The sequence below is a fragment of the Porites lutea genome, chromosome 5 (assembly GCF_958299795.1).
Source record: "Porites lutea chromosome 5, jaPorLute2.1, whole genome shotgun sequence".
Taxonomy (NCBI): domain Eukaryota; kingdom Metazoa; phylum Cnidaria; class Anthozoa; order Scleractinia; family Poritidae; genus Porites; species Porites lutea.
In genome coordinates this window covers 20745247-20772588 of record NC_133205.1, presented here as the reverse complement: position 1 = coordinate 20772588, position 27342 = coordinate 20745247, and the positions used below count along the sequence as shown (strand labels likewise).

General features: G+C 39.5%; 2 protein-coding genes across 2 annotated transcripts in view; one reads left to right on the top strand and one right to left on the bottom strand.

The window, feature by feature from the left end:
• The window catches only part of LOC140939183 (coiled-coil and C2 domain-containing protein 2A-like), a 53287-nt gene extending 28590 nt beyond the window's left edge, over positions 1-24697 (top strand). Inside the window, exons 32-53 of the mRNA XM_073388751.1 lie at positions 56-196; positions 658-726; positions 891-986; positions 1280-1371; positions 1910-1997; positions 2389-2474; positions 2807-2951; positions 3613-3722; positions 3934-4030; positions 4302-4400; positions 5341-5511; positions 6863-6952; positions 7182-7283; positions 13628-13717; positions 19012-19126; positions 19708-19838; positions 20703-20825; positions 21785-21843; positions 21967-22032; positions 23028-23063; positions 23482-23557; positions 23707-24697. Of these exons, the coding sequence (XP_073244852.1) occupies positions 56-196; positions 658-726; positions 891-986; positions 1280-1371; positions 1910-1997; positions 2389-2474; positions 2807-2951; positions 3613-3722; positions 3934-4030; positions 4302-4400; positions 5341-5511; positions 6863-6952; positions 7182-7283; positions 13628-13717; positions 19012-19126; positions 19708-19838; positions 20703-20825; positions 21785-21843; positions 21967-22032; positions 23028-23063; positions 23482-23557; positions 23707-23901 (2277 nt within the window). The 3' untranslated portion in view covers positions 23902-24697. The remainder of the gene's footprint in view (positions 1-55; positions 197-657; positions 727-890; positions 987-1279; positions 1372-1909; positions 1998-2388; positions 2475-2806; positions 2952-3612; positions 3723-3933; positions 4031-4301; positions 4401-5340; positions 5512-6862; positions 6953-7181; positions 7284-13627; positions 13718-19011; positions 19127-19707; positions 19839-20702; positions 20826-21784; positions 21844-21966; positions 22033-23027; positions 23064-23481; positions 23558-23706) is intronic.
• LOC140936634 (RYamide receptor-like) lies at positions 15825-16816 on the bottom strand. The gene has a single exon (XM_073386131.1). The coding sequence runs from the start codon at positions 16806-16808 to the stop codon at positions 15825-15827; it is 984 nt and encodes a 327-aa protein (XP_073242232.1). The 5' UTR covers positions 16809-16816.
• Positions 24698-27342: the final 2645 nt, after the last annotated feature.

Genomic DNA, 27342 nt, shown 5'->3' with positions numbered 1-27342 from the left:
TGTGCGCAGCGAATTTTCTCTGTTTATTTTAACGAAATCTGTTTTGTTTGTTCAGCTGAGTCATAGTCTTCAAGACGGTCCTAACGTACCACAGTACTTCCGGTTAAACCAGTTAGAAGAAGAATGTGAATTTGTCAGCCAAAAGGAGTTCGCAGAGTCAAAGAGATTCAAACTTATACAACTTAGAGATAAAGGGGTAAGATGGTGTACTTACGCTCGAAAAACCCTCCTGTCTATTTTTTACCATTCACTGTAGGAGTTTGCTTGAGGTCGAGGTTATTTATTTGGCAATTAATTGAAGCTGGGTCTTGTGCCACGTTGCAAGTTGTCTTATTCATCTGATGGTGTTGCATCAGTTTCTTTGAAGCTTAATTCCGAAAATCTTACAAATATGTATTAGTCTGCTGTAGTAATTTTGATTTATTTTTGTTTAGATTTTCTAGAACAGTTTTTTAAACTTCTTTACCTTTAACTGATAAATTTTTGCAACGATAACGTTGTATCAAGAGAGAGTTGTTCTTTTTCGACGCTATAATGCGCATTTGAAAACTTTTTTAACCTGAGATTGGCGCAATATGAATTAACAAATTATTATTAATATTACTAGAGAGAGAATCGATAAAGCAAGATGAACTTGAAAAGTCTTCTTAATTGTAGGTTCCGGAGTTCAAGAACTTGAAAATGATCCCATCACGTGACAGAGAAATTCCGGAGAACATTTTTGAGGTTAGGTCTTCGCTTAATACTTTCAAAATTATTTCCTTTTTACAGCGCCTCTGAATCCCAAGAGTTCGGCTGGCCAAATCCAAACTTACGGTTCCTACTTTTTACGTTCGGGACGTCTATGTTCTCGTTGCTTAACTGAGCTCGCCTTAAACTCTCCTTTTTAGGCATACGAAAAGAGACAACGCGGTGAGCAGGAGGAAGAAGAAGCAGAAGACGAAATTTTCTCACACAAAGCTGTTGTTACAAAGTTCCTGAACAAGGTGTTTTTATTTTTATTTTTTTTATTGTTCCTTACCCTCTCCATTAGGCTGAATTGCCACGCTGTTGTTGATCAAATTTAAGGAAGTTTTTTTTTTTCCACAAATACAGAACTGAGGCCCTAGAAGTTCTTCTTCACTTTATTGGACCAATTTTTGCTCATTCTTTCCCTTTTCTTTTTGTCTAAATCCTTTTTTTTTTTTTACCGTGGAGAAGTTCGTTATAACTCCGTACTCTAGACATTCTTTGTTTGTTTGCTTGTTTGACCATATATTACCTTTTTTCGTATTCATAGATTCGGGACGATGTCACTCAACGTTCTCTGATTGCGAAACGACAACTGGATTTGAAAGATATGATCATTGAAGATGAAGTGCCAGATATCGGGTATGTTAATTTACCTACAGAAATGTAACAGTCTGCTAGTGGAAAAGGTCTTAATGTAGTTGGGAGAATACACATTTACATGTCGGCATAGCTTCCATAACTTCTGGAGGAAGAGCTCATAGAAATAGTTCCCCATACTTTATGATATATGGGAACAAATATCTAAACCTTGTTTCTACTCACAAAAACAAAAAAACGTCGAGTTATGAAAGATGGAGTCCATTGAGTCTGAATTCAGGCAACATTTCTTCGTGCCTTTAGTAAATTAAGGGCCTGTTCACATGGAGGTGGGGGACCCCAGGTAGGTGAGGTAACCGGCTTAGGTGGGGTAACCCGCCTGTCCATATAATCTCTCATTTTGGTTTGATCACGTTCACATGATAAGTGGGGTGACCCGCCTCATGTTACTTCACCTATCTGGGGTCCCCCACCTCCACGCAACAGGCCCTAAGTTTAAGACGCTTTTACCAAGTCGCTATTCACCATTAGTGCAGAAATTTTAGATTCTAAATCTTTTATCCGTTTTTATTGTTTTCAGTGATATTGGAGTTCGATTAGGCCAGCTGTTTGCTCCCAGGCGACCGCTTCGTCCAAAACGTAAAGAAAGAAAAGTAGTGGGTGCTCAGGTATGTTGTATAGGTGTAGCTATTGCTCCAGATTTGAAATTGTGTAAAAGTGTTCGAAATCATTAAATGCCTTTGAAATGCGGTTAACGTAGGAAACTATTTTTTCTCGCAGGAACAAGTCAGGAGTCAGTTTATCATGTAGTCGCGGAATCTCTCTTGCTCCTAAGACAAAGTGATTTTTAAAAATACTGAAACTTTTAGAAACCTTTAGATCTCCTCATGAGAAGGATTTGCGTTTTGCTAAAGTCCTCTGTCACACCGTTGTAAATACCAATAATTTTATTGTTTTTTGATTTGCTATTTATTCCATCCCTGACTCAGGAGCGCCGTGCATGATATATCTGACCTTTACTATATAGCCACGAAATAATGTTTTTGTTTTGTATTGTAGAATTTGACCGTCAGTGATGTTAAAGTATTTATTAACGTGGTTCGCGCTTTAAACATTCCTGTGCGGGATGATGTTCAACCAGCAGGGTAAGCATCTTTCTCATCCTACAAGGTTAATGTTCGATCGGATAAGGACTAGGCTGTTTTTACTTAGCAAATTTTCGATTTTGGATGCCAGCTCCTTCCAAATATTCAGTTAAATTGAGTGAAACAGTTCTGTGCAATGAAACATAGAAACGAAGAGTGTGAGGTGAAAGAATGAAAGGTTGGAAGTTGTGCATTCATCATGTTTAAATATCTAAGGGCCTATAACAGTATTTGTTGCTGTGGAATCAGATAGGGCTGTAGCACTAAATATACCTAATAAGACGTGAAATTTATCTGAATCTGAAACTAACGTTGATGTCTTGTTGAAACAGTGGAACTCAAGGCGCAGGGGCTCGGTTTGGTGCCGGAGGCTCCTTACGTTCTGGGGCCACGAGCCAGTTTACAGGAAGTGCCCCTGGCGGAGGTCCCAGTGCGCCTCAAGGGACCACAAGAACTTTTAACGATCCATGGGGGCAGGTAAAAACTTTACCGTCTTGGCACTAACACGAACGTTGCCATGTTGTATTTTCCACTGGCTGAGGAGCGAAATAAGTGGAAAATGTTTTCTCACACATCGCTGGGGCCTGGGCCCGAGGTGTTGTTTTGAGTCACGTGCTCAGTTGTGTTTGTCAGTTGGTTTTTTGCTGTCCGCTATTGCTGACGAAAATTTCAGAGCTCCAATTCCCACCCAACCCTTCGTTTGGGTTGAAAACATACACTCTGTTGGTTAGACATTCTTTATGAAGATTGTCAGCATAGAGTCTTACTAAGCCTATATCTGTTGTTTCATATTACTGTATTCTGCGTACATTACCTATAATCCTAGGCTGAGTTGGTTTTAGAAATAAAATAGTTGGCGGCGGTCAGCTTGACAATGGCTCCCAGAGGTGTGTGAGAAGGCAATTTTGTAATTTCACATGTGAAATTATAAATAAACGCTGAAATTTCGCGCCAAAATTAAGGAGTAATTTGTCACCCATAATATTATTGTAGTAAGACAGTGAACTGACTTATTTGAATATTGCCATCAGATAGCTTCCTGCAGTAAAATGCGCCGAAGAAGAACCCCCCTACCCCCTTCCTTGCGGACAGTTCTGACAACATTTCATTTTTTTCTCTCTTTCGTTACTCTCCACAGTCACAAGTCCGCCCATTTGTGGAAGCTGTTTTCCAGGGAAATTTTTCCAGGACCACGGTTGCAGACGGTCCAAATCCAAGTTGGAATGAGGAGCTTATACTGCCGTTTACGTATGTATTCATATACTAGTAGACAATTTACGCCTGAAACAGATAATTTTTGTGTCTGTGCTAACCAGTTAAAATGTCAGTGGTACTGATTTGCAATGAAAAATATAATCCTGAAGGATTCTAGTAGTTATAGTCACGTAACGTCGTTACTCAAGTGTGTAAAGTAACTATAATTACAATTCTTTATTTTTTTTCTTCTATTATTTTGCAGAGCGCCTAACAATGACTATTCGCCTGAAACACTCCAAACTGTTAACGACGTGGTCTATCTTAATCTGTTCGATGAAGTCATATTTAATATTTTGCAAGTAAGGATTTCTTTCTCGCAACTTCATATACTAGACAAACACTTTTCTTGATATCGCAGGAAGGTTTAGGATAAGTTGATTGCAGTTTGTATTAGCAAATGGAAAAATGGAATTGTTTTGCCAAAAGAATGGAACGAAGTTAAACCGTTTATTTTTTGTTGCTCAAGTTTTAAAAAAATTGATGTTTGGAGAGGGTGACACACTCATTGACCAAACTAACGTCAAACAAAGTGTCAGTTGTTTAAAATGTAGTTTTGGTTTTCATTATCAGGATGATCGACAGCAGTCCACAAACATCCATCAACGTCTCGAGCGACACTGGCTGGGCAGCATCGAGATTCCTTTCTCTACAGTATATTTCAATAATAAGGTAATCGACGATTATTTATCCCGCTTTACTGAGCAGTTCAGATGATTGATGTTGAGTAATGATAAGAATGTTGCTTTGTAGGAGCACGGTGTTTTAACCTTCACAACAGATTTTATTTAGCCGAACGCGATCTCGTGTTAGTAGGGAGCTTAAGCAACCACGACGACGACCACAACGACGACTTCAAAAAAAAAAAAAACAATAGGTTTAATGATCAAAACAACAGCTCAGCACGTGCATCACTCTTTTTAGTACATTTCTTTGACGTCCACTGCACCACTACGACGTGAAACCTTCTAATTTGACGTTTTATGGAGGACGTAGACATACTACGACGAATTTTCCTTCATCTTTTTGAACCTGAATAAAATCCTTTAGAATTCAACTCCAGGAAAAGTCACCTGCATTTGACATATTGAGCGGGTCCAAATAGACGCGATTAAGTTTGAAAGAACGCAAATTCATTTTTTTACCGTCGTTTTCACTGCCGTCGTCGTCGTCCTTGCTTAAGGTCCCTAGTAATCTCTCTTTTGGTCCTAATAATTGCTCTGAGCATTTTCCTTTTGGTTGATTTAAAATTGATTGACATTATTTGGCATCCGTTCGAATTCCGAAGGGATACCTATCATTTACATGACAAAACTGGAAATTCCGGATGGAAAATCACATGGTACCTGCCATTCCGTTCGGGAAGCTTAAGAAAATATGGGCTGTGATGTGATTTGAGGCGATACAATTTTTCTACTCTTTTGGTCTGTTCAGCTGATTTGAATTTAGTTTAGAGCGGTTCGTTCTCCGACCATATCATGTTTTAAAATTTTGTGGATATGCACAAGATTTTCACCCGGATGATTTATGTAAATGTTAAGCTCCCTTTGGTTCAACGTTGACCTTCGGTTAGGATTATATGTACAATGTAAGTGATGTCTTTTGATTTCAGGTGGAAGGCACATTCCGTGTGAATACGCCGCCAGTCCTGCTCGGCTATCACAAACGGGGACGACATTCAGGAGCTGGAGATCTGGGAATAATCGCCAGAAATGACACTCTTCTTACCTTGTTTGTCACAATTGAACCGCCGTTACAACCTTCCCAACCATTGGCAGAGAGGGTTAGTACCTTGATTTGAGTTATCATTGTTATGTCTGGGACGGACTTCAAAAGCAATTATTTTCATAGCGCGCGGTTTTATGCGCGAGATGTCCTGAGTTATGGATTTCCAGCCTGGATCTCACATTCCTATTTCGACTTCTTTCCTTTCCGATTTCCGTGTACCTTTAAGTGGCTTAAATACCCTTAAAATGGGGCACTGATGGAGAGAGGTCGTAAATTGTTTAAATTGAAGATGTTTTAGTGCACATAATAACTATCAATCACCTTTGCCATATCAAACCTCCATAAATGACTGTGGGAGTGACAGGGTGTTACCATGTGTTTGCCTGTCGCTGTGGTGTTTTAAAACTTGGATTTTACTTTCTTGATTGGTGTCTAATGCACAAATGATATTCACCATTTTCTCATTACCTGTAATACACCTTGGTTTATCCCCCCAAATTTTGCATTTTGCATTGTCTTCAAATTCCCTGGGGACGACGGACTGTAATGCCCAATGACAGATTGAAAACAATTATTATGCAAAATATTGGGAGATAAACAAGGTGTAATTTGGGTAATATAAAAAATAATAGTGAACTGGATATTTTGAGCGGTTAGCATTCATCCCCATACTCCAAACTGACATTTCGCTCTCAGTGGCTCTCACAAGGCATTTCCCTTGAAATTTCTGCTTGGTAAAATGTTCATGAAAGTCTAAGTCTCTTCAATAGTTTAGGGAAAAAACAATCCAGGATGACACGAGCAGGATTCGATCCCGGAGCATCGGACCTGCAGTCCACCACCCAAACCCCTAGACTACCAAGGATTTACTTGGAAGAAGTGGTTGAGATGAAAGTATATAGTATCAACCTTCACCGTTAATAGAAGCTAACCGTTTTTCAAGACAGTGCTTAACCCTTATCACTATTCTCAGGGCTTAACCCCAATCAGTATTGATCAGTGCTTAATTAACCCTAATCACTATTCCACCATTCTCAGGGCTTAAACCTAATAAGTAGTGATAGTCTATGCGGTTCTTTCCTCTGTAGAGAATTACTTTGTGTATGAATCATAATGTGTCAACGCCATTTTGGAGTAAAGAAATGAGTGTTAACCATTTTGAGTTGGGTTCCGCGTGAGACTGGATCTGTAGTGTCGACCTGCATTATGGGACTGTTTCAGGGACGTCTCGCTTCTTCTCTTGGCTGTTAAAAGCTTTTGTAGGAAACTGGGGTCATTCGTCCCCAGAACGGTCCAGTATCGTGCATGTAGCCATTCCCATTCAGTCTCGTGCGCGCACAACCCCAAAATGACCAAGAACAATTTTGCTCTCGTTTATTTTTAATTGCACATTTCGTTGTGTCCAGTTTGAAAGCAACGAAGATGACAAGCTCTTGCACAATGCTCAGTTATGGTTACAGGGATTAAGGAAAAAATTTCCCAAGCGAGAATACAAGGTACGATAAATCTCTAATACTGTATGTGTCTTCAAACTGCTTGTGACATTGCTATTCGCCCTCAAGTCTAAGGATTGTAATTATGGTAAAGTTAATACTAAACAGTTTTGTTTCTTTAGCTGACATTGACAGGTCTTTATTTCGTCTTGACGAGAGAACGCCATCATTTTTATTTTGTTAATTTAACTCCATATCCTTGCTCATGTATGTGTACTGCTCCTTTTCCTAGGCGCTGGCGACCAATCTCGCAGGGAAGAAGGTATTTTTAACGCGATACATCAGGTCACAGAACCCGCCTGCTGAGTTACTTGAAGAAACGCAGTACAAAATGGTAAGACATGCTTACCTTTTATATAAACTTTGCTGTGAATTTTTTTACGTGTAAACATTTAGGGTATGTTATCAACTTACACCAAAGCTGTAAACAGTGTAATAGGTATTTTCACTAAAACCCCAAAATCGATTTTGGATTTAAAGAATTCACACTCCAAATAAATTTATTACACAAAATTCTAATAACGGGTTTTCAATCTCAGTGCCGGTTTTTGTTTTCTTTACCGTGGTGTACACCTAGTAAGCGGTTTTCCTTTGAAAGTATGAGGCCCGCCGCGGTTGTCGCTCATACGCGTCTATATTGCTGACAATATCGCTGATTTCCAATTCAATAACGAGTGAAAAATCCACGCAAAATCAACAGAACTCTTCAAAAGATATTCAGCTTAAAATGAACAGAAACCTTTGTCCGGTTAAATCTCATTTTAAACGAAACAAGAACTGTTTTAAACCATGAAAGCGCCAAAATATATTTCACCAGTTACAAAGGAAAAAGTATTAAATAAAATTCACACTTACCAATCTGAAATTCCGTACAAAATTTGAATGCTCATAGTAGGCTTTTTCCCCAGTAATATTCTTTTTCTCTAGTACCGCTACCGTGGAAAATCCCTTTGGAAGAGCAGCATCCTGAAGATAAAGCTTCCAAATCGCCTGAACTGTGTACTTCAGTTCGTCAATATACAGTTTTGTCTTCGCATTTCAGACCATGTGATGTTCTCCTTCTTCCAAATGTTGTCCTATCCACGTGCATATATTTGCATAACTTAGAACAAAAGGCAAATTCCCTTAATCCACGTACAAACGGGCGCAACATTGTTGGTCAGCAACTCTCAACATTGTTGGATGTTACATGTTGGGTCCGTTTGCACACCCTGTTGCATTTTGTTGGATGTTGTTGCGTGTTGTTGTACAAAGCTTAAAACCTGTCAAACTTTTTGCACCGTGCAAACGGGTGCAACATTGTTGGAAGTTGTTGCGTCCGTTTGCAGAAAGCTTTACTCTAGAGAACTGTTTCTTTCAAATGTCTTCCTATCCATGTGCATATGTATGCATTACTTATAAACAGACAAAAGGCAAATTCCCAGACGAACATCTCGAGGCCTTTTATGGGAATTAAAGCAAAACACACATCAAAACGTTCAGTTCGGGTGGTTTTATTCGGTCTGCTTTCAATCAAAAATTCTCATTATTATCCCCTTATTTCAATCCTTTCAGTCCTGAAAGTGGCCAATGTCAAGAATTCAAAAGAAAAAATTCAAAATGTCTCTTTCGTAGAAAATCCTTAAAACGGTTAATGGTACTTCCCTTACTACGGACGGTCACGTGATTATTGTTTATGTGAACGGGTCATTAGTAAAAACACGAAACGGATCTTGGAGTGTTCAGAATGCTCACAACAGGCTCATTGGAAATGTGCAGGATTGACCAAACAAATGTACGCTCAAGCAGGTAGCTGGAACTGCTGGAGTTGTTGCTCTCCATTTAATTTCTCGGATTCCTTTTTTCAACAAGATAATATCGACGAGACTGATTTCAATTTCACTGACACTTATGCAAATCTTGAGGTGCCAACCGAAGGAAATTATGCAAATCGATCCACACCACCCGAGGCGATCGAAGCTCGAGGGACAACAAATGTACAAGGAACAATGCTGTGTCATTTGAACATCAACAGCATACAAAACAAATTTGAAGAACTGACTGAGACGATTAAATCCCTGAAAGCGCAGATTGTACTTATAAGTGAAACAAAAATCGACTCCACTTACCCAAAGGATCAATTTAGCCTGCCTGGTTATTCGTTATATCGAAATGACAGGAAAAAAGGTGGTGGTGGTATTTTGGCTCTCATCTCCACAGTAGTCCCATGTAGGAGATTAAAACCTGATCGTCACTACCATTGTCTAGAGCCAATTGTGCTGGATGTGAAAATTGGGAAGATAAATATGATAATAATTGGTCTTTACCGACCACCTAGACCATTAGTGGGAGCATACCAGCAATCGCTAGAGGAAGAACTGAACCACATTTGTACTTGGGCGTCGCTTCAAAGAGAAGCAGTGACTGTCATTGGTGACCTTAACCTAGATAGGCTAAGGCCTCAGAGAAAGGAGGGCAAATTACTCCTGGACCTCGAAATGGTGCAGGGCTTTGAATGTCTCATAAAGCAGCCAACTAGACTGGATAGAAACGGAACAACAACAACAGCCACGCTTATCGATGTACTACTGACCAACCAACCAGACCTGTTCATTGGAGGAGGAGTTTACGACCCTGCTCTAAGTGATCATATGCTCATCTATGGTATAATGAAAGAAAAAGCGAGGAAACATTCACGTAGAATCATCCATTTCAGGAGTTACAAAAATTTTGATCCGGTGAAATATGACAACCTACTAATGACGGCACCTTGGCATGTCGGAAACTTGTTTGATGATGTTGAGGGCAAGGTGTATTATTGGAATACAATCATGCAAGACATTATGGACGAATGCTTCCCTCAGAAAAAGAAGCGAGTTAGGGATAAAGACATACCCTATATGACGACCGCATGGAAAAATGCCATCCGAGCAAAGAGAAGAGCTTTTAAGAAGTATCTAAATGAAAAGGACACAACAAAACTGGGAAGAGAAAGTGAAATGTCGAAATGAGGCAACCAGACAACGAAGAATTGCTGTACGGCAATACTGGAAGAAAAAGACGTCTGACCTTAAAGAAAACCCAGGAACGTTCTTTGAAACTTTTAAACCGTTTCTTTGATCTAAGAAAGGGGTCTTGGGAACTGATATTAACTTAAAAGTTGACGGCAAGATCATTAGCAACCAAGAGACTGTTGCGGAAATATTAGAGGATGTTAGCATCAACAACGAGTACGAGTACGAGAACGACTTCAAGCCGTACTCGTACTCGAAGTCGTTTTCTCAGCTTTCTATGTTAGCGATGACACCGAGTTCGAGTTTATAGAAAATAAAATTATGGGATTCCGCATGACTGGGCGCCAAATTTGAGTCGAGGTAGCGCTTCCACAACAATTTGGAAAACAAAAAATGACTCTAAAAAACGGTCAAGACTGCTTGTTACTCAGTTACATGGAAGGTTTTTTGGACGAAGAAGAATTTTGTGCTTTATATGATGTAAACAGCACAGATTATCCTGTATTTGAGCATGGAAAGTATCGAAGATTCGACCTGAATGAAGTTTCCGAGGAAGAGTGCTTCAGCCGCTTTCGTTTTAGCGACAAGGTCATTCCCTACCTTGGTCGTATTTTGCGTCTACCGGAAAAATTTGTGTGCGAAAATCGAACAGCGGCCTATACAGAGGAAGGGCTGTGTATTCTCCCATCAAATTCAACACAACAACCACACTGGATAAAGAAGTAAGTATTCTTTATTGATATCTTCGACTGTTGGGATATTTTCGACCAAATAATGGCAATTTTCGGGGTTATTTCGTGAGCCTGTGAGGCCTGTGGAGAGACATGAAACTTTCCCGGGTAAATGCAAATTTACTCTGTGTAGGAAATATCGCGTTAGGTTGCTTTTCCTCGACTTCAAAGCAGTATTTTACATAAAACATAATATAAGGAATGTTCAAGATGATAAAGAGAGGCTAGAAACGAAAAGAAACCGCACCAAACGATCGGAATTTACCTTTGAAAACCAGCTCTTCCCAGTCGTTCTACCCACTTCGAGTTTTTGGTGAGAACTCGTCGTAGTGCAACTTGACAGGACGACTTGAAAACGTGGAGATGCGCAGAACGGATGCGCAGTACGCAAAATCGTTGATCTCGTTCTAGAACTCGTACTCGTTGTCGATGCTAACATCCTCTATTAGCAGGTCACTTCGCTACGATAGCAAGCGATATTGGAGATGTCAACTTAAGAAACTCCTCGGAGAATGACTTAAATAATCATCCAAGTGTCTTGCAAATACAAATGGCGAGTATCTCAGAACCAATGATCGAGTCCTATCCAGTCAACCAAGCACAAGTTAGAAAGGCTCTGGAGTCACTTAATACGAGGAAAGCATCAGGATATGACAATATGCCAGCCAGAGTACTGAAATATGGAGCGGAAAAACTTGCTATACCACTGGCGAATCTGTACAATTCATGTATTACAAATCGACAATGGCCAAACAACTGGAAAAGGGGGGAATGGACGCCCGTCTTTAAGAAAGAGGATCCACAAGATTGTCGGAACTATCGACCAATAACTGTCCTTCCAGTGGTTAGTAAGGTGTTCGAGCAGCTACTTAGCGACCAGATTTCTAAGCAATTCGACAGCCGTCTGGATCCCCGAATTACGGCATATCGTAAACGCCACAGTTGTGAAACAACATTGATAAGTCTTATTAAAGTGTGGAAATCAGCACGTGATAACCAGCAAATTGTTAAAATCTTATCTACCGACTTGAGTAAGGCTTTTGATTCGCTTCATCCGTCCTTAATGATCAGCAAATTAAAAGCGTATGGTTTTAATGACGAACTATGTGATCTACTTCGATCTTACCTGTGTAATCGATTGAACCGAGTGAAACTGGGAGCTTTCAGAAGTGAATGGAAGCGTACAGATAGGGGTTGTCCACAAGGATCGGCCCTTGGCCCATTGTTATGGAACATCTTTCAAAACGATCTGACATACGTAATAACTTCGCATCTCTCTATATACGCGGATGACCATCAAATGTTTGAAACAGCGGGGAACCTGAAAATGGCTGACACCAATCTTATGAGGAATGCCAATAGGGCCTCCGAATGGTACGCTAGCAATCTGCTACAAGGAAACCTGAGCAAATATCAAACTATGACTTTAAAGCATAACAAGACAGAAAGTAACACTCCATTACACTTTCAAGGAAACACCATCGAATCTTCTGACTGTCTTAAGTTGCTAGGGGTCACCATAGATGAACAGTTGAATTTTAACACTCACATTAATGAAATATGTAAGAAGGCGAGTCAAAGAGTAGGTGTAATGTTAAGGCTTAAAAAACTTGTCCCTACCAATGCTAAATTAACTCTGTATAAATCAGCCATATTGCCTTACTTAACCTATTGCCACCTGACTTGGCATTTCTGTAGTGCTACCGACAAAAGAAAGCTTGAACGGGTCCAAGAAAGAGCACTACGCGCAGTTTTCCTAGATAAGCAATCAAGCTACCAAGCATTGCTGGACAAAAGTGACCTAACGACTCTTCAGAACAGAAGACTGCAAGATATTGCTATCCTTATGTATAAGGTGAAACACAAACTATGCCCCATCAAAATATCCGAGCTATTTCACGGGCATTGCCCACCCTACAACTTGAGGACGGCAGAGTTCGCCATTCCCAGATTTGGGACCAATAAATATGGTAAACACTCGTTCAGCTACCTGGGACCAAAGTTGTGGAATAAGCTGCCAAGCGAAATCAGAATTCTCCCATCATTATTTAGTTTCAAAAATTGTATTCGTAAATTTGATCTAGGTGTAATGATAGACGACGACAATTGTTCCAATTGCATCCTTTGTAATTCTTAATCTTTATAAATCAATTATTTCATTAGTTGATAGTTAGTAGGTTTTTTAACTATATTATATTGTTAGGTAACTATAATTGCATCCTTTGTAATTCTTAATCCTTTGTAATTCTTAATCTTTTTAAATCAATTGTTTCATTAGTAGATAGTTAGTAGGATTTTAACTATATTATATTGTTAGGTAACTATATTATATTGTTAGGTGTCCCCAATTAGTAGAGGGGTTCTTAACCCCATCGGCTAGAGATTCCAAGACACATTAATAAAGTTTATGTATGTATGTATGTATTACCAAAAATTTCTCGGATCCTACATTTTTTCTTACCCATGATGCTCCGTTAATACTACTACTACTACTATTACCACTACCACTGCCACTGCCACTGCCGCTGCCACTACCACTGCCTCTGCCAATAACCACTACCACTACCACTACCACTACCACTACCGCTACCACTGCCACTGCCACAGCCACTGCCACAGCCACAGCCACAGCCACTGCCACAGCCACAGCCACTGCCACTGCAAATGCCACTGGCACTGGCACTGGCACTACCACTACCACAACCACTTCCGCTACTACTACTACTAAACGGAAAAGAAAGAATGGTGGGAAGAGTGACGAGGAGCCTTTAGGAGAAACCGACTCATTTTATCACCGTGACTGGTATTATGGATGAAAACAGAGAACGAACAATAAAAAAAGACGTACGGGTGTACTTAGCACGTTATAATGTTTTTTTTTTTGTTTGTTTTGTTTTGTTTTTTGTTTTACCGTTCAGTTTCTGTGGAGCTAAATTACCTTAACTTGTTTTCAGGAACGCATTGCTCGCTATGTGTCTATGATTCCTTTCATATCTGATTCTGCTGCCTTTCCTGACCTTTGTGACATCTGGGCCACATCTGAGGTGCGTATTGAAACACTTCTATTACTGATCCAATAGTTCGCCTTTTTCTTCCTCGTGAAACTAGTGAAATGTTCTACCATTTTGAAGTCACCACCAAAACAACTGAACCTCGTCCGCAGGTCTTCTCGGTTAACGGTGCAATAATCTGGCAATTTTACTGCACGATTGTCGTCATTTTTCACATATCGCAACATTCTTTCAAGTTTGGTGGACAAAAGCTGGTTATGATGAATTTTGCGTGTCATTTTAGCCAATCAGATACGGAGAAATATTTTGAATGAATAATAAACAATTATTGGATGAGGTAAGTGTTACCAGCCGAGCCGAATGCCGAGGCTGATAACACTTACCGAGACCTTATTATTCAGGATATCACAAAAACCAAATCTAATAATTGTTTTATTATACCTTGTTTTGGAAAAAATAAAGACAAACACACCGTCGCAAGGAACGTGAATTAATATTGTTATTGTAAATCATGCATTGCGCGCACAACCTACAGATTCCGTGTCCTTCGGCTCGGCTGGTAACACTTACCTCGACCTGGATTATTCCGGATATCACAAGAACCTCATCCAATAATTGTCTTTTCTTATTTATTCTCAGACGTGTTATCCTCCTCGATCTCCATAATTCTTCACATGATACTCACCCTTATTCAATAATTGTTAATTATCATATCAATTCAGTAGTTATCATTCTTGCCTGTTTTGTTTCGTTTTTTCTTGAGATATTAGTTTATTTTTGTCCTTTTCTTTTCGCAAAACAAATCTTAGGCGGATTAGATCAATTTCGATGAAACAAATCATTATTGTTTACTATTGCCGGCTACCTAAACAGTATTGTGTGTTCATTCGGTTTCAGATCCACTACTTACACCTTGATAACACCGATACGCTTCAATGCGTTTGTTTGTATAGATGGCTACTTTTTCTTTCATTTTGGCCTTCCGTCCACGCCAGAACGATCAATAACGAAGTTTTCGAAAAGGGTTGTTTAAATTGAGCGGTGAGATATATTGCCAGCACCATGAAATTAAAGGCTTAAGTGGTTGGAGGACCAACGCTGCCGAGATGTTTCATAAGCTTATCAGTGTTCAAATATTTACACGCGAACTTCGCAGTCTTGCTTGAAATGACAGAGCTCAAAGTAGATAACAGTCTGCTTTTAAGGGCGTTTAGCAGACGAAAATCCAAGAGCTGCTTTCGAATGGTTGGATAAAAAGGAGGTAATTTCGTTTCTTGACTAAAATTGTAACGTTACGCTATTGACGAGAGTCACAACCCAAGATTCAAGAACATTATCTGTCTACGTGTCAGATATCATGTTATTTGCGTAGAAATTCGGACTTGATGTTTTGTCTTGGTTATAATTAAAAGGAATTATAATTAGTAGACGTTTGACTAAAAGATGTTGGACTTTTTCATAGCCGGTATTAAATGATAGCGATTTATTTATTTGTCCCGGTAAGGAAGCTAGTTGTCAACACGATACTGAAGTTTACTTTTCCTGATAATTAAAAACTGTTGCAGCTGGCTGTTGTTTTGGTTTCTAAAGGTATCTTGGAAGAATATCAATTCCTGGTTGTCCGTCCACACAAGACTTGTGTAGTTTTTTAATCTGATAATTTTTTACTTGGTCTATACCTTGAAAAAGCTCCAAAAGTCTATTTGATTTGGAGGTGTTATGCTCGGCCTTATCTCACTCTCTTCTGTAAGTCACCCTCCTTTCCTATTAACTAAACAAAGATCGAGTTACACCTACGCGCAGACCGATTCGATTTAATATGATTCCATGCGGCCTAGACTGTTGAGGAGGTTTTGAGAGATCACCCGCAAGACTTCAGTTTCACCAACTGAAAAAAATATTAATGTTTGAGTTCCCAGACAAAAAAAATCGCTTGGAGCAAGCCGTGGAAGCATTCGGTTGGTAACGAAAGCTTAAACTGCAGTCCTTGTCACCTCCGGCATCACCATTTGTGGTTACTTTACTGGCAACAAATCTACTTATTAGTGTTCGCCTGGCTCAATTTACTCACTCGCACGATCATCCCAAGAGGCTGCCCACAGTTTCGCTTCTCAGCTTACTTTTCAGTTGGGCAATAATCTTAAGCTGGAAGTACTGCAGCACTGCTAAAACAGTGGATGAGTCTTTTCAGACCCTGACGATAGTTGCTACTAAAAGTGAAGCAGATAAGAGGCTTTATAGCACAATTTGTGTAGGCTAAAAACCTTGTGAATGTCACGTAGTGTGCTGCGCTACAAGGAATTGAACGGTTCCATGCAAACACTTGGAGCAAGACAGTGACAGTGAAAGGCACCCCGCATATCACAAAACCTAAAACAATAGCAATGGCCATCTTTAGCACGCTGTTGTTTCTTCTGGTGCGTTGTTCCTCGGTGTTGGTCGACTGCTCACCTGGATGCGCTTGTGATCTGAGTTCGACAAAAATCTTGGAGTACAGCATCGCCAACAAGACAATCGGCAGGTAAAAGAATACAATGAATCTTGCCAAGAAGTAGTTTGCAAGCGACGAGGAGTCTCCAAAAGTCTCTTTCCAAAGTATTTTACAAGTTAGCTTCCCTTGGTATTCTACCAGTTTGTGGACAAATAAATATGGCAAGTGATAAGCCATGGCAATAACCCATGTGGCGAGAATGAAGAAGGGACAAAGCCTTGACGTGATGAGTGGAGAGCGGAGGGGAAATAACACAGCGCCATATCGATCCACTGCTATCAGAATCAGACTCTGAACGGAAACAATGGTGGACGTGTCGGATAAGAAAGGAAGCAATTTACACATTGCTTGACCAAAGCCACTGCCAACAAGCCATGACTGTCCCTTGTATAACAGGGCTATTTTGTTTGGAAAAAAGAAAATTGAATACAGCAAGTCGGACATGGCCATATTCGTAACGAAATAATTTATCGGTTTCCTCATAGTTGGTGTTGTGTACACAATTATTCCAAGGCAGGAATTCCCGACCAAAGAAAGCAGAAGGATTATGCAGTAAGCAAAGGTCTGCCCGACCTTTTCTGCTGTAGAATTTAGCTGACTTGAGCAGTCCGGTTCATTCACTGTGGTGTTCATGACGGCAGACTACTATAGACAGGTGTGATATCCAGAAGTTTTAAGATGCTGTTTTAACAGCACGCCAAACTGAAATTTGTTAAGTAAATATCATCTATTGCCTTGATCAAAGACGAATGAATTAGAGCTCATAATTAAATACCATAGTCAAAAGAGTCACCTCAATGTAGGGTTCTGGCGCCATAAAGAAATGACCAATAGTTATAAGCCAAAAAGAAATTTTTTAAGTAAGGTGTAGCTTTGTTAGTATCTACATAAAGGCTATGCCACGATAGCGATTTTCGCATGACCTTGAAATGAAAACAGGCGAACAAAACAGAAACAACAAACGAACGGAAATAGAGCGATTTGATTGGTTTATCGAACGGATGCAAACGCGCGTGGCTTTTGGTTGGTTATTATGGTCAAGCAAACGCTCAGGTGAGAAAATGTCATGCCTGAGAACTTTCTGGAAATCAACCGATACTTCGCTTTGACGTCATGCTGCAACACGAATGGTCAATCGAGCAATACCTTCTCCATATTAGGGTTTTCTTTGGCGGGAAAACGAAGAGTCCATGTTTTGATCTTTTCATCCATTGGCTGATAAAACAAATAACGAACACTTACTGAAACCATTTTTCAAGGTAAAACGAAAATCGCTCTATGTATGTTGTAGTTATTTTTTTATCTCAGGTAATTTTTACTTTTTTTCTTTGTTTCAACTTCATTAGCAGCATTACCATACCCAAAAAGAAAAGAAAAACGAAAATTATCTGAGATAGAAAAAATTAACTACAACATATATGTGTATATAGTTTTTTTTTTGCATCAATTAAATTCTAAAAACAATGGTCCAGTTTTGATATTAAAGTCTATATTAAGGTAAAGAAACTGTTTCCTGTCGTCTGTTGCAACAGATGGTAAGGATGTTCATGGTTTGAATCTTGAAAAAGTTGGGCCAGCTTTTCCAAGTTTAAATTCCACGCCTGCAAAAATCGCCAAAAATATCATTATGGTTACAGCTCACCGATGAAATTTGTTTGATGTCTACTTCATAACTCAACAGAAGCATTTTGTGTATGGTTTAAGGTAGTAAGTAATGACTTCAGCGAAGAATTGATCTACAAAAAAGAACCAATAGCCTTGTGACATGTCAAATTGTAGGTTGTTTCTCGCTGTTTCTTTAAAACACACTAAGACCCAATTAGTTCATAGCTTTATATTTACTGAACTGGCTGATGATTAGGTATATGCATAGCAGATGGTTTTGCCATGCATAAAAACACGGTTGAATTATATTTTCTCCGTGGCGGTTGAAAAAAATGATCTAGTGAAAGAAAGACGTGGCATAGAATTCTGCAGAGGATAAAATTTGGTAATAGATAAAAATTTTGCCGAGTATTGCACTAGGCTTCGGTTAATCGTAATTGGGCTTCGTGCGTGCTTTTGAGGGCAGTAAGCGATATTATTTCCCTGGGCAATTTTAGCCACAATTTAAACTGAGGAACTTTAATTTATTTGTAGCCAAGGTGACGGCTTTGTTTTGCACCTGGCGAGAACCGTGTTCTAGTATGTGTTAGCGCACGAAAATTCACCGACTAAGATGAAACCTATGAGGCCGGCGATACATAATTAACAATTAGTGAATGAGGCTGAGCATCATCTGACGAATTATGGATATCGAGCCAGCAAACGGCAAACGTCAGAATAGAGTTGACAATCTTTGAACTGGGAAATAAACAAATAGAAACAGAAAAATAGTAAGAAGAAAGTTGTTTATTTTCGTATAGAAGTAATGAACAGTAAACAACAACAAAGACAAAGGAAAAAATGATCACGTGATACAAATTGATGTTTGCAGTTTGCGTGAACATGATCCAAACCCTTTCTGTTTTATTTCATTAACCCAACTTGTTTCGAAGAGAACAGAAAGTTAATTCGGTAAATTTATTGTTTTATATCTGATTGTAATTTCGATTTCAAAGTCAATAAGTTATGAAGGCACCATACAAGAAAGCACAGTTAAAACTAGCCTGCGAGCAAGTTCTCCACATAGGGAAGTCACCCGACAGCAGCGCGCGAAGGGAGACGCGCTCTGCTTCTCGTGGCTTCGTCGCCTCGCGCGTTCTTTTGCTGCTCGCCTTAAATATGGAACTTGCTTGAAACATGCTTAAATAGAACATCTGTGTTCTATTCCCATTTTTGTTTCTTTTTCTCGTAGGAATTCCTCCGCATGCTGGCTGGAGACGAGGAGGAACACGCTGTTTTGCTCTGCAACTACTTTCTGCATATTGGCAAGGCAGCTTATGTCGCCCTTGGAAGAGGGATACCAGAAGGTTTGTGCCGCCAACAAAGTGATAACCACTGGTAAAATGTTTCAACTGGGGGATTAATATTTTGTTTGTCATCAGAAGTTACCACCACCATGATTTCTTCCTTACCTTTCCCTCCCTTGCTATCCCTGCCCCTCTGAGGGAAGGTTCATCGCCGTCACTTAGTTTGTAATGTAAATTTTTTCGTTGTTGTTTCGTTTATGCCTTTGTTTTTGTTTTTCATTATTAATTAATTTATTATTAGTTAATTAAATGAAAATTAACTCCTTGTTGTAAGCTCCAATTGTTTGAGTATGACAATTGCTTACTGGACAAATTTTAAGGAACGATAAAGGTGGCGACAGGACTAATTCAAAAAAGGCTGCGTATCTTTTTTTTTTTCCTTCAGCTTTATAAAGATTTGATTTATGTTAAGTAGAAATCATTTCGGTGTATTCATTAAGCGACTTCTGGTCTCCCAAAAGAGCTCGTAATATGTTAGAACAAATTAGTGTCAACCCAATCGCTATTTAAACCATAGTCCTTATCTCTTTCACATTGGAAGATACACATCAACGCTTGTTTTTGCTATTGTTGTATTTCAGGTTCCACCGCCTATGTTCTTACCTTGGATGGGTCTCCGTTACTTTGGAATGCCCACACAGGGCAGAAATATGACGTGCAGGATGCTAACTGTCCTTTAAAGAGTATCGGATGTGTGTTTAATCACGAAAATGTACGCACCACGCAGCTTATTTCTGGTTTTACAGTCTAGCCAGGTCAAGTGTTCCCCCATAGAGTCAATTGATGTGAAAAATGAATCCCTTAGATGTTGGCCAACTAGTGTGAAACTCAAACCTTCATTCCTGATGCATGGGTGATGAGCAGTGAATTCGGTTTTTACTACATCTTCTCAGTATTCGGTCTGGTTGAAAAAATCTTTGAATTGACAAAATTGTTATGAAGACATTCATGTCAATTTTAAGAAAACTGAGTTGGCAGAAATCTCATAACAACCTCGTGTGTGAATTCACTGCTCATTACGCGTGCAGGAATAAAAAAGATGAAATTGAAATCAACCGCTAATAACGAATTCAACTTTTAAATATCCATTTCATTAGCAGAATGTTGGTGGGCACGCTTGACAACTTGACTGTAGTGATTTGTCAAACAATTTAAAATCGAGGCAGGTCAACTTTGGAGTGATAACGTCATTATCTCTGATTTTAAAACTGCTTTATTGTCTTTGGGCAAAAAAGTGTCCAAGGAAGAACGAAAGCATGATAATTTGTACATTAAGTTTCTTTGTTTCTTTTATTATCGACTTTAAAGAAGTTGTGTCATAATGAAAGCCGGTCACCAATTGAGCAAAATAGAAAACTAACTTGTTTGACGAGCAAAATAGCATGTGTTAAAACAGCAGATGTAAGAGAAGAAATGGATCACCAAAATTGAAGAAGACCAATATGAACTGCAACCGGGGGTTTTAAAAACTGTTCAGCCGAGCAGATTTCTATTTATTTGTCTTCATGAAAATGTGATTTTCTTCTCTATTGCTAAGCACGTGTTTAATTAACCTGTGTTTAATCATTGTTGTTAGATCTGGGCTAATGTTCAGGTGTCTGAGGAACCATACCGTCTCCTGTTTGATTTAACAAAAACCGGCAGCTGGCAGCCTTTCTTTACTAAGTCGTACCCAAGGCCATCCATGCTAAGTAACCAGGTATAGTTTCACTATTTCGTTTTTATGCTGACTAAGGGCCTGGTTACATAGACGTGGGCGACCCCAGGTACGTTAGGTAAACCGCCTAGGTGGGTTAACCTGCCTGTCCATGTAATCTCGTTTTAATTTAATAGCCTTTACATCATAGGTGGGGTGGCCGTTTGAGAGATTATATGGACAGGCGGGCTACCCTACCAAAGGGGGCTACCTCACCTACCTGGGGTCCCCCACTTGCGAGTAAATAAGCCCTAACAGGTCCCATCCTATGGCCCGTTTTTTAACGGGTCTTGCATGTTGATTAAAATCCATTTTGAACGGCGCAGATGTTGTAACTCATTTAAGATCATTCCTCTGTTTTTTATCAAACTCAGCCTGTTGGTTGGTTATCTCACAGGAACTCAAATTTATGAAATAAAAACGAAGGATGGGGGGTGGGAGTGGGGGTGGGTGCCATACTCGTTTAGGAGTAGGAGTACCTTTTATGTACGTAATAATACCATAAAATGTCATTATGAATACGTTAATGACGCTTGTTTCTTTGTCATAGGGATTAGTCTGTGTCATGAAAGATATTGTTCATCGTGGATAATGCGTATAAAGAGTTTCGTTAATCGTTTGTCTCACGATTGTTACATAGATATTGATCGTGACGTATCGACCGCGTACTACAGGTCTTCATTAGGCGATAGTGTCGATTTACTGAGTAGATTCTACAGAAATAGGAAAGGTACTCAGTAAAAAGAGAATAGGTATCCGTATTGGTTGACGAATATGGGGCTAATGTTAATGTCCTGACACTCAGAGTACCGAATTCAACAGTAAGTATATGTACTTCTCTCATTAGCTAATTCGTTATAACTAGTCCGATTAAATGGTTATATCATCCTTAGATTTAATAGCGCACTCTTTAGCTGGTGTTTGCGCTTGGCTTAATGTATTTATTTTATGTACTTCTGCAGAGAGAAGTTCTTGAATACAAGCGCGTGGATGAAGATTATGTCACTGGATTGCAAGAAAAGTGGGTGAACTGTGGATTAGTTTGTCGTTGGTAACCTTCTCTCCTAGTATAGGTTTCTGAACTACTTTGCGTTACGCATTTGTACGCTGTTCTTTTAACTTGAGATCCACCATTTTATTTAAGGATCGAGAAGATTCTTCGTGATAAAGTAATGTCATGGCGTCCTCGCTTTGTGACACGATGGAACAGGTACTGTGTTGTATGTACTGTTTAGATTCTAAAATGATTACACCATCTTCCCCCTTGTTCGAACACCTAAATTATTCTGTTCAAAGGATCATTCCTTGTCGAGACCAAGCCGTTTTCTTTCCTCCTTTAAAACCAAGTGGTTTCAATCCACGCTTTTCCTCAAAGTTAAAGGGGCTATCAGGGCAGTCACTAACGGCCGGGGGCCGGGGATTTCCCCTGGCCTTAATGAACATAACCCCCGGCTACTTGCATAAGGAACAAAAGAAAAAAACCCAAAGGGACTTCCTAGTTGTTTAATTCCCCGCCTACTAATTTCATACACGCAGCAACTTGAAATCTTAGTGACAGCCCTGGGCTGTGTCACGGGGATATTGATGTTTTAGGTCAATTCTGTGCGAAAGTCATTGATTAGTGTCTTTATGTACCCACACACAAATTGTTCCTGTATAGTTTCCAAGAAAATGTCAAACAAATTTCATCAGGGAGCCGCGCGTTGGTAACCATGATAGTTTTTCTTTTTTGTTTTTGGTAGGTATAGCATTAAAACTTAAAAAAGAAGATGGCCCAGTTTTTTTAAGTTTCAATCCATGTCAATCTTTGCCATCCTTAGCAAGAGGAGGCGACAGGAAACAACTTCAAGCTAAACACAAGCTGTATGACTTGAACTCCCTCGTCCTTTCCCCCACCCCCAAATTTTATCCCATCGCTAAGTTTCCAATTTCTATAGCAATGGAGGCTCCGCTATGAAAGGATTTCCTAGTCGCCCAAGGGCAAAAGTAAGGTTTTAGGGGATGCCAAGTGCTATCAGAGCATAGCCCTGTTTAACTTTGATTTGATTCGTTCTGTTCGTCGGCACTGTTACCTGTAGTTAGAGATGGTTTGTCTCACGTTGCTTCCCTAAATTATATGATCTTATTTGATCTTAATTCAGTTCTTCCTTGCACCCGTTGAACAGGGAACAACTGCCAGGATGAATAATTTTCTTTCTTTGTCAGGTATTGCACACAAGCCTTTCGGAGCCTGTTGGCAAAGTGAGTAGGATTGAGTCTTAGCCCTGGTGTTCAAAAGCTTATTTCTTTCAATCTTTTTTATTTTCCAACTTAACACCAACGAAAAACCATCGACTGCAGTCGCCTTTCATTGCTCACCGTCTCTACAAGGAGGCTGTTTTAACAGGCAGGGCTCAACGGTGCCCACGGAAATCACAGTACACGCTTGGACCCCCTTTAAGCTAGTCCAGCAAGTTACTGGTTAGCACCGTAAAAATTTATAATGGGCTGTATCCTCTAAAATGTAAAAGTTTCATTCTCAATGAACTAACTATTATTTTTACTTCTCATAACATCGCCATAATTTGGTTAAATTTCATTGTCAACAATGCTCTTTTTATTAAATTATTTTCCCTCTTACTGAGGTTAAACTCGTCACTTCCTGTACTTTTTTTCATAGTATGGAACAGAGTGTTAGTCAAGCTACCTCTGTGAATCACGCTGCTGAGTTGGACCAAATTCTCGCCTCCTACAAGGTAAATATAACTCTTATTGTTTAATACAATTATGACGTGTTCGTTTCGTTCGTTTGTTTTTGTCTTTTTAGACAGTCATTTAGCGGAATATATAGAATAGGAGTCAGAGATAAACTTCCTTTCTGATCAAATCATTTTGATGTTTTCAGTTGTCTGGATTTCCTATCAATATGTCATTCACTGAAATTCCCCCTGTATCTGAAGCCGTCTTCAGCACTGGAGTACACGCAATAGAAGATCCGGACGTAGAATTCGCCCTCGCCGTGCACGTTCATCCTTACCCGCAGGGCGTGTTTTCTCTTTGGATTTATGTGGGGACGCTTAGGAGAAAAGCTGGCTATTAAGCTAACAAGTTAATACGTCGCTACTGTAGAAACGCGACGGAAACTGGGTCGAGTTAACTTTCGCAATGACTTCTGGGACTGTTCCTAGAGACTGACCGGCGCGTCCCTAGTAACGATCCCAGACACAATTGCGTGACGCATTTCGGCTCCAGTTCCTTCTCGATTCTAAAGCGGCGAATTTCCCTTTCATTTTTATTGCCCTAACTTTCGCTTTAAATTTTCCCACGCTTCCGAAACGCGGAGAGTGAGCCTACATAATTTAGTCGATTTCAGGTCGGTCCTCTCTTTTCGTTTGTAGGGCAAGTTCTTCGGAATGTAAAAAGATGAATCAATGTTAATACCAAAATATAAGTAATTTTGAGAATTTATCACGGTCACGTTTATGAGACTATTTTTGCCCCTCGAGATGTTCATATTAAAAGCACGTTTTTGGGTTTGGTTAGTGATCGAAGCTACAATCTTGGACAAAAATGTTGGGAAAAATGGACTTTACCATGTCGAATTTCAAGATAGAGCTCTTAAAAGCTCTAACAATAACAAATACTCCCCCTTTACCCCACAAAAACGGTATTGAAGTCCGGCTGGATCATTTCTGATCCCGGTTGTCAAACTTTGACCAGGGCGGGGTTTTGGTAGTACCTACAATCTTCTGTCCAAGATTGTAGGTTGCACATAGGCAAACTGTATTGCAGATGGGGTGGATGCTTATATCGGAACTAACTACCGTACAGGTACTTTTGATGCTATACATGTAGAATTTCGTATTTATTTCGAGGAATATATTTTTAAAGCTTGATGTTTAGTCTTGTGTTTCCCTTCATGCGCTCTTCCTTCAAAGTGGATTGTGCTGTTTGTTGACGTAGTAGTTTTAACTTACCCTACTACTTTCAGTTTAGCTTTGCCCTGAGGAAGGCTAATTCTGTTAGCCGAAATATTGGTCTCAAATGAATCAGCTCTTCGCCGTTCTGCCAGCCCTGCATCCAGTCTGTCAAGTTATTCCCCCTTATCATGGCATCAATGTAAGCGCATCATAAATGGGCGCTTTTGTTTGGCGTGGATTCCGTATGCGAATAGTTGACGATAAACTATTACAAAGAAATGTGTTACTACATCTATATACCATGGCTGTTTCAGTCATGGTGTTGTACAATTGTCAGGGGTTAGCTTTTTCAGGTAGGAAAGCAAAAATGTTTCGAAAGGTTTTATGGCTCATCCCCGGTGTTGATTCGTTTTCTTTGTTTTATGGACTATTGTCAGGGTTAGGTTCATTGTTAAGGATGGTTCTGTTTTCTTTGTTTTACGTCAGCTGTGAGTTATAAATTTAACCTGAGATCAGGCTCTTTTTTTTGTTTCGCTTTTTAAGTAAAATTCTGGCGGGAAAGGCGAGACGTAAAGAGAGGCTCAATTATAGCGCGACCATGTAAGAAAGAATGTGTGAAAGCTGCTAAAATTGGGCCTCATCTCAGGTTATAATGAATTATGGTGATTAAGAACAAAAGTGTTTCTCTCCCCTGGGAACTAAATTCCAATTTTTTGGTAAATTCTTCAAAAAATTGTTTATTGTACTGACCATCATCATGGCCGTCTTTTCACGTGGCTGCCATCCAAGAATAGCCCACATTCGATATTTTAAGTTCAAACATGGCTCCGAGGCTGTCTGGTCATTTTTCTATATTTGGTTTGGTCTTCGTGAGCTTAAGTCTCTTCTGGGAATTACGAGACAATGGAGTCGTGAAAAATTGCAATATTGTCCCTATAGCCTCGGAATCATGTTAGAATTTAAATATATCGAACGTGGGCTATTAGCTCGCGCTAAACGGACAATGAACGATGCAAACTTCACTGGCAATGGATTTATCCAACATCATGGTGGTTTCGATACTTCTTATCAAGGACGAATGTTATGACATCCTTTACAAATGTAGCCCCCCAAAATTAAGACACACGACTTTAAGAATGGTTATCGCATACTCTACCTTTTTAAAGATAACTCAAAGGTAAACTGACGATTACTCGCTTTTAACACGTCACAGTATAACGGTATAACGTTATATGGTTGCAGCAGAAACCCATAAGGGGTTGAAACGTGTAACTCGCGTTCAATGCTTGTGAATATTCATTTTGACCATATTTGGAAATCTTAGTGACGGATATCCATTTTCAACAAAATGGCTGCTGCGCGATCACCATGCAGATGTTTTAAGACAAGAGTTCTGCATTTCAAGGTTAAAAATACACCGTTAAAAGACAAAAAATGGAAAGAGAAAGTTCAAAAGAATGCTCAGCTTTCTTTTTGAGGAGAAAGGGAAGCTTTTCATCAAGAAATCGTCCCTCGAGGAATTCAACCTTGTTTTCTTCACGGCGGAGCCCATGGTCTGTTTTGAAATGCAACCAAGTCAGTGAAGTTTTTGCTGAATTTTCAAGTACATTTTGCACTCTATGGCCAAGACAATTACGTTTTTGAAAGGGAATTTATGTATTTTTAAATTTTTCATAGACGTTTTATAAATTTTTCTCTTCGGCGCTAAAGAAAAATTACAAAATGTGCCCTGATTTGAGATGGATTTTGTATTGAATTTTGCCATGTGCTTAGCCGATGTCACTTGCGTGAACGGATCCACGATCCAGATAGTGGTTCCAAATTGCTTTAAAGGATTAACTTTTTGGACTTTGAATAAAAATTTTCAAGAAACGGCTTCTCTGTCTATTGTTTTGAGTTTGTTCAGTCATAAAATTAGCTCAAAACGCAAAACACGATCGTGACTACAACTTCTAAGTTTAATTTAAGCTTTTAAAATGCTTCTCACATTCATTACAAGCATCACTTTTTGCGAAGATGTCAGGTTCAGGTTTTGGACACTTTCGATACGCAGCTAATGAATTTCATTCGAAAATATTTTTCACTGTTTATTCTAGACTTTTAACATAAGAATTTTAAAAGCCTATTTGCAGTATAAGTTGACTGTGCAGAGGGTCAACGAGGCATCGTTTTTTGAAGTGACAACTTCAAGAAGTTGCGAGGCCGTCAATGGGTTTCATAATGTCACGTTTGGCCAGGGTGGTAAGGCAATAATATCCTGCTCAGTGTTTCGGTAATATTCCTGGTTTCAACCTTTGAAAGCTTTCTCGGCTTTCGGCTGTTTTTCCCCCGTTTGTCAGCCATTTTTTTAAGCGGGCGCGGGAACCTGAAGGAAAATTACGTCACGTTTACGAAGTTTGATTGGTCAGTTATCTCTTCTTCTCGTTCCAAATATGGTAATTTCGAAAATGAATAATCACGAGCATCGGACAAAGCAAACATATGAGAGTTACACGTTTCAACCCCTTATGAGTTTCTGGTTGCAGCTACATTTCTTACTATTTATTTTTTCTACACCATAAAAGTGATCAAACGACATCCACAACAAATTGGCTGCGCGCGAGAAATTTCAAGAAAAATTG